Raw genomic sequence first — 7,708 nt, 5'->3', positions numbered from 1 at the left:
TCTATGTTAACCCTTTCCCCATAAATTAACCCAATTCCAGCGATTAGATTTAAATCCACGGTAGCATTCAAATGAGTAAAACTGATGAATCTAGACAACACAAATACCAGCGATTGTATTTAATCTAGTCAATTATTGTTCCTACGATTTAAAAAATTCACCAGCAAAAAATATTAATCATAGTTGCTTCACAAATTAGATAGTTCAAACAATTAAAGATTTGAATTCTAATTTAGCAATAGATTGTATAGCAAAATCATAAGGTGATCAATCCTAAAATCTCACATACAAGCATGACAATCAATCCAAAACAACTCTTGATACGCAATTTGGAATTAATTTAACAATAGAAAACTGAATCTCACAAATAGAATAACTCAAGTGTTTGTCTTCCTCAACTAAGTACTAAAACTTAGCCACAAATATTCATGAATTTTCTAGAAAAATTCATGAAAGAAAAAATTAAATCTAAGAAAAGAGAGAAAAACCTAGCCGCCAAGAGTGTTCTCTGCCTTCTAGCCGTCCAAAGATGATAGAATTTCGAGTTCTAGATGATATTTAAAGTACAGAGTCCTTCCCAAGAAAGTTTTCTATTTAATATATAATTTCCCGAATTTTCGTTTCGCGCGCTCGATCGGTTTAATTGGACGGATCGAGAGCCCCAAAATATACAAAATTTCTGTTCAGATTTTGTTTCTGCTCCTGCTCGATCGGTTAAATTTGACGGATCGAGCGAGCATCTTTTTTTCCAGCAAGAAGCGATTTTGAAAAATTCATATTCGGAGATCTAGCCGTCAGATTGAGCTGAAATTTGGACAGCTGCTTTAAAACATCTTGAACTTTATTCTGAACGTTGGAGATCAAATTTAGATTTACAAAAATTAAAAATGATTTTCTGACCATTGCTGCTTCGTAATTTTTCTCTTATCTGGCTCTTTCCTTCCATCTTTAGCTCCATTTCTTCTCTTTTCCTATATCAAATCACATACAATGATTAGGAACTATAAAATAAATTTAATCAATGCAAACTCTTCTAATCACACCAATTAACACACATAAATATAGGAAAATATCATCACATCAAACTCCCTCATACTTAATCCTTGCTCGCCCTCGAGCAACACAAAACCAAAAAGAAGCACGAACTCATAATCCATAACAAAAATAACCATGATCTTCACATTTGTGCCTCAGGAATAAATTCAATGCATGATCAAGAAAGGCGCTAAAATTCTAACAATGGAACAAGTTCAATATCCAAACATTTGAACTAGAGATATAGCCCCGAACGTGTGTGTGTGTTTGGTCATTAGCCAGTGTCATGCACACTTCACAGATCCATTCAATGTAAAACCCCACAATAGCTCAAGTTGCACACCAATAAATCAAATTAAACCATTGATAAATTTTATAGTGTTTTCACTTGTCCGAGTAATTGCACCCGGTTATCCTCAACTCCATACATTCTCCTTCATATTTAGCTCTTGGAATTTATAGGACTAGAATTTCAATCCCCATTCCAATGCCTCCACTCACCTTGCTAACTCCATTATTTACTCTTTTTATTTTTCTTTTTTCAAATAAACTCAAAAGGGAGGTTGATAGGATAGCGACTTCCTAAGACTATCACAAGGCTCACACGACCTTAACTATGTCATATAAAATTCACAAGCCATGACTCATACGTGCTAAAGAATATTCAAGAACCACATCAAAGTCTAATTTGCATTGGAGATCAAAGTGTTCCAAGGTTAGAAAATCATCTATTTTCAAAAGAATGCATGTCATCAATTAGATATCATCATGGGCTAGTGATTTTCGATAGTCAAATTAATCATAAACTATGAGCTCTAAAAAAAATTTTCTGTAAAAAATCGGCTAAATTCTCTCAATGATTGGCTAAGTCCTCTCCCCCATACTTAAAATCTTACATTGTCCCCAATGTAAGCAAAAATACAAAACAAAAATAAATAAAAACTAAGAATGAAAGAAAATACTCCCCTTGGGTTGCCTCCCAAAAAGTGCCTCTGTTTACAGTCGTCGGCCCGATTGCATGTTTCTTTTGCTCATGGTGGTTCATATCTAGTTTTTCTAACCACCTTCACCCACTTGCGCAGTATTGCAGTAATTTTTGGTCTTTGCTTCCTCTGCTTCGATTTCCTGGGTACCTGCAGATCAGAACGAAAACTTTCAGCAGTAAAATTCTCAATAGGTCTTGCAATAACCTCCTTAACTTTATCCCCATTCACAACCTTCTTGTGTTTTTGCGACAAGTGATTAATGGCATCAAGATTATTAACAACACTTTCACAATCAGGAATTTGCAGGGTATCAAAAATATGAAACTTAACAACCTCCCTATCAAACTCCATAGTGAGAGTGCCATTGTTAACATCTATGATGGACTTTGAAGTTTTAGGAAATGGTCTTCCTAACAAAATAGGACTATTCAAATCATTGCTTTTCATGTCAAGAACATAGAAATCAGCAGGAAAGACCAAATTGTCAACTTGCACAAGAACATCTTCTAACAGACCCCTAGGATAAATAGTAGATCTATCAGCCATCTGGATAACAATTTCAGTTTTATTTAAAGGCCCTAAGTTTAAAGAATCATAAACAGAGTATGTCATGACATTAAGTGATGCTCCTAAATCTAGCATGACCGTGTCAAGCTGAATATCTCCTATCTTAAAAGGAATTGAAAACATACCTGGATCCTTGCATTTTGTGGGTATTTTTCTTTGTATCACAGCAGAATCCTGTTCTCCCAATTCAACTCTCTAACATCCCTTAAGTTTTTGTTTTCTCTTCACAGTACACAATTCTTTTAAAAATTTAGCATAGCGAGGTACTTGTTTGATAGCATCTAACAAAGGAATATTTACCTCACATCTACGAAAAACTTCATACAACCCCTTAATTCTTTCATCCTTCCTAGACTCTTTCAATGCTAAGGGAAAAGGTGCTACAGGTTTATACTCAGAAAGAGGAGGAAACTTACCTCTTGGTGCTTCTTGAATTATTTCTTCCTCCTCTACCTCGGATTTCTCCTCATCTGTACTGGTTCTTTCACCACTTCTTCATGAACCTTCAACTCTCTTTCACTCCTCAAGGTGATTGCACTCACATTCTCCTTTGGATTCACCACTGTCTGTGATGGTAAGCTGTTAGAATTCAGTGCCTCCAACCTCTTGGCTGCGGTTGCCAACTGCCCTATTTGAGTGTTCAACTGTTGGATAATTGCTCGAGTTTCCTGCTGAAAAGTTACAGTATTAGTAGCAAGATCCTTAACAATGTTTTCTAGAAACTCACCAGGAGTTGGAACTTGAGGACACTGTGGCTGTGGAGGATGATACGGTGTTCTTCTATAAGCTTGATTATGTGGTTGGTGTACTGGAGGGTTTTCGTATCTGAGATTGGGATGATCCTTCCAACCTGGATTGTATGTGTTGGAATAAGGATCATACTTCTGTTGTGGTGGTCCGGGAAAACCTCCTACTGCATTGACTTGCTCAGCAGACCCCTCTTGAAGAGTGGGACACATGTCAATTGCATGTCCCACTTTAGCACAAACTCCACATGCTCTTACATTTTGTCCAATCCCTATAGCCATTTGACGCACAAAATTCGTCAGTTCAATCAATTGTTGTTCAAGGGAAGAAACATTTACCTCGTTGCCCTGTTCGGTTGCTGGATCACTCCTATTGGTGCCAAATTGCTGAGAATTGGCAGCCATATTCTCGATTAAATTCCTTGCTTGAACTGGAGTTTTGTCCACAAAAACTCCTCCACTGGCCGCATCTAGCATATTCATGTCATGAGACAATAAACCTTCATAGCAGTATAGGATTAATAAATTTTCACTTATCTGGTGTTGCGGACAGCTAGCACAAAGCTTCTTGAACCGCTCCCAATACTCGTGAAGTGACTCTCCTATATACTGTTTAATTCCATAAATCTCCTTTCTGATATTTGCTGCTCTTGAAGCTGGAAATTACTTCTCTAAGAGATCCTCTTCATCTTTGTCCAGGTGGGGATGGATCCAGGAGGTAGGTAATATAGCCAATTCTTTGCAGCACTCTTCAAAGAGAAATGAAAGGATCTCAGTTGGATCTTCTCCTCCATCACTCCATGGGGGTTCATACTCGTGCACACCACATGGAATTCCATCAAATGCTTGTGAGGATCCTCACCTGCAAGACCATGAAACGAAGGTAATAAGTGAATTAACCCAGATTTAATCTCAAATGTAGCATTATTTTCTAAGGTAGGAAAAGTAATGCATAAGGGTTGCTGGTTCAAGTCAGGCGTGCCCAGTTGTCTTAGGCTCAGATTTGCGTTGACATCCATCTCTTCCTCAGGAATTTCGGTTTGATTTTCGTCCTCCTCTAGTTTCTTTCGAGCTTCTTTCTGCCGACGATGGAAAGTTCTGTCTATCTCCGGATCTTATGGAAATTCTTCTTCTGAAGAGTCACCTGAAAGCATGAACAAACCAGAGTAGCATAGGTGGGAAAAGAAAATAAACTAAAAAAACGAAAAGGAAAAAAATAGAAGAACACAATAAATTAAACGCCTTCCCCGGCAACGACGCAAAAATTTGGTAGTGCGAAGTCGTTTCACGCCCAAATTACCCAACTCAAATCAGATAACAAAATATGTAGTAGTGTGAGTAGGGATCGTTCCCACGAGGAAAGTGAAATTTATTTGTGTTCTTAAAATTACTGAAAATAATTAAAAGGGGATTTTTTGAATTATATTAACTACTATGTAAGAATTCAAATAAGAAAGATCAACAAATTAACGAGACTTGGTATCGGTCGACTACACCCTTGAAATTATTCATTCGATCATCGATTCCCTAAAAATAATTAATTCACATTGAATATTCATCATTGGAAATTTAATTCCTGTCTCACCTTAATTTTAGTTAATTAGACACCAGCGTTCTAAGTTAACCCTTACCCCATAAATTAACCCAATACCAGTGATTAGATTTAAATCCACTGTAGCATTCAAATGAGTAAAACTGATGAATCTAGACAACACAAATACCAGCGATTGTATTTAATCTAGTCAATTATTGTTCCTACGATTTAAAAAATTCACCAGCAGAAAATATTAATCACAGTTGCTTCACAAATTAGATGGTTCAAACAATTACGGATTTGAATTCTAATTTAGCAATAGATTGTATAGCAAAATCCTAAGGTGGTCAATCCTAAAATCTCACATACAAGCATGACAATCAATCCAAAACAACTCTTCATACGCAATTTGGAATTAAACAATAGAAAACTAAATCTCACAAATAGAATAACTCAAGGGTTTGTCTTCCTCAACCAAGTACTAAAACTTAGCCACAAATATTCATGAATTTTCTAGCCAAATTCATGAAAGAAAAAATTAAATCTAAGAAAATAGAGAAAAACCTAGCCGCCAAAAGTGTTCTCTGCCTTCTAGCCGTCCAAAGATGATAGATTTTCGAGTTCTAGATGATATTTAAAGTACAGAGTCCTTCCCAAGAAAGTTTCCTATTTAAAATATAATTTTCCAAATTTTCATCTCGTGTGCTCGATCGGTTAAATTGGACGGATCGAGCTCCCCAAAATATACCAACTTTTTGTCCAGATTTGTTTTCTGCTCCCGCTCGATCGGTTGAATTTGACGGATTGAGCAAGCATCTTTTTTTCCAGCAAGCAGAGATTTTGAAAAATTTATATTCAAAGATCTAGCCGTCGGATTGAGCTGATATTTGGAAAGCTGCTTCAAAACATCTTGAACTATATTCTAAACAGTGGAGATTGGATTTGGATTTTTCAAAAATTAAAAATGATTTTCTAACCGTTGCTGCTTTGTAATATTTCTCTTATCTGGCTCTTTCCTTCCATCTTTAGCTCCATTTCTTCTCTTTTCCTATATCAAATCATATACAATGATTAGGAACTATAAAATGAATTTAATCAATGCAAACTCTTCTAATCACACCAATTAACACAGATAAATATAGGAAAATATCATCACATCAATTATCGTCGGTTCATCGAGAATTTTTCACAGTTAGCCAGGTCTTTCACACATCTTACACGGAAGGATGTTGCCTTCACATGGTCCTCGGATTGTGTGGAAGCATTTCACGAGCTGCGTAGACATCTTACTACTCCACTAGTTCTATCTCTACCTTCTGGATCAGGACGTTATATTGTTTATACTGATGCCTCTGGTCAGGGGCTAGGATGTGTTTTGACACAGCAAGGACATGTTATTGCCTATGCTTCTCGGCAGTTGAAGATACATGAGATGAATTATCCAGTGCATGATCTCGAGTTAGCCGCCATTGTATTTGCGCTCATGATTTGGAAACATTATCTATATGGCGAGAAGTTTGAGATATTCACAAATCACAAGAGTGTGAAATATTTATTCACTCAGGCGGAGTTGAATATGCGACAAAGACGCTGGATGGATTTACTGAAAGATTATGACTGCGAGATTAAATATTATCCAGGTTCTGCCAATCTTACTGCTGATATGTTATGCTTGTGCAAGCTGAAAGATTATATTTCTGTTGACTAATTCTTTGTAAATTGAAGTTGCTTCGGATAATTAGTCACCTATGTTGGTGTATTCAAAACTTTCGATTGGTTGTTTACTAAAGATGTGTGATTTTTGCTCTAATTTTGCGAGTTTCAATTTAAGTCAAGTCTGTTTTAGGACACTCTTTTTCTTAAATAAATTTTCTACTATTGGTTATTCAGCCGTCAACCTTAATCCGTGATCTTTCTTTGTCTTTAGGAGATATACAAGATTTGTTTTTTTTTAAAATAAATTTTCATGTTTCCTGAGCCGATCATGAATCTGAATTTCAATGCCATATTGTGAATATGAGTATCTCTGTGGCAGTTTAACTTTTTACCTGCAGTAGCCTGTTCAGGTGTTGCTAAAAGCTCAAAATAGCAATGCAGTTTCCGACCAAGAACCACCTGAAGTCCATGCGAGATGGACTTACATTGCCAATGAAATAACCTCCTCTCAATGGCATAAATTTGAATACGTAATCTGGAATAGATTCAGGAATGACATTGAATTTGTTGACAGCAGTATGAGAATACTCTTCAGTTTTATAGCGATAAATGTTGTTCAGTTGAGTGAAATCAATCCAGTAATAATATTGTATAGGATAACTTAGAGCAGTAATACGCTTGTCAATGCGCTCGATCAATTCCTTTCCATCATGCTCGGGTTTAAGCATCTGCCTTGCATACCTTAAAGCAAAAAAGAAAAGGGCTTGAATTTCAATCGGATAGCCATACATCCCCTGCACCATATTGAATCCAAAGTCAAACCTCCAAACTCAACAATTTAGAGTCATTTGGATACACGAAAATAAACTCTCAGTTTTTAAGCACTCTTGGACAATCACTCGGCATCTATAAAGTATTTAATCAGATATGTAAGTTTACCATCCGTCTGTTGATCTTATTCTAATATGATGGGCACACTTTTTTTAAAAAATATTTCTCCAGTTAGAAATATTTTTTCTGTTGACTTTCCATCATGCAGCATATTAATTTGGTGGTTGCTTGATCGATCAATTTTTCAATTTTCGTCGTTTGCTATTGACTCAAATATTTTGTGTTCAGATTACAAGAATAATTGGTGCTGAAGAAGCTAGTCCATACAATGTTCTGGGGGTGAACAAAAATAT

At 36.2% G+C, this 7,708-nt stretch overlaps 1 protein-coding gene across 1 annotated transcript; it reads right to left on the bottom strand.

Moving 5' to 3' along the window:
• Nucleotides 1-2,066: 2,066 nt before the first annotated feature.
• Nucleotides 2,067-3,817, bottom strand: LOC140862726 (uncharacterized). The gene is made up of 3 exons (XM_073265761.1): nucleotides 3,496-3,817; nucleotides 3,065-3,438; nucleotides 2,067-2,690 (listed from the first exon to the last, which is right to left on the bottom strand). The coding sequence occupies exons 1-3, from the start codon at nucleotides 3,815-3,817 to the stop codon at nucleotides 2,067-2,069; spliced, it is 1,320 nt and encodes a 439-aa protein (XP_073121862.1).
• Between the last annotated feature and the right edge of the window lie 3,891 nt (nucleotides 3,818-7,708).

This window comes from Henckelia pumila, chromosome 4, assembly GCF_033568475.1.
Source record: "Henckelia pumila isolate YLH828 chromosome 4, ASM3356847v2, whole genome shotgun sequence".
In the NCBI taxonomy this organism is placed as follows: Eukaryota; Viridiplantae; Streptophyta; class Magnoliopsida; order Lamiales; family Gesneriaceae; genus Henckelia; species Henckelia pumila.
This window is presented reverse-complemented; position numbering and strand designations above follow the sequence as displayed.

Coding starts and splice junctions, on each gene's coding strand:
- LOC140862726 (XM_073265761.1), bottom strand. CDS start 3,817: ATGAATATGCTAGATGCGGCCAGTGGAGGAGTTTTTGTGGACAAAACT. Junction 3,439..3,495: donor GCAAGTCAATGCAGTAGGAG/GTTTTCCCGGAC, acceptor CATACAATCCAG/GTTGGAAGGATCATCCCAAT. Junction 2,691..3,064: donor AAGAAGTGGTGAAAGAACCA/GTACAGATGAGG, acceptor ATTCCTTTTAAG/ATAGGAGATATTCAGCTTGA.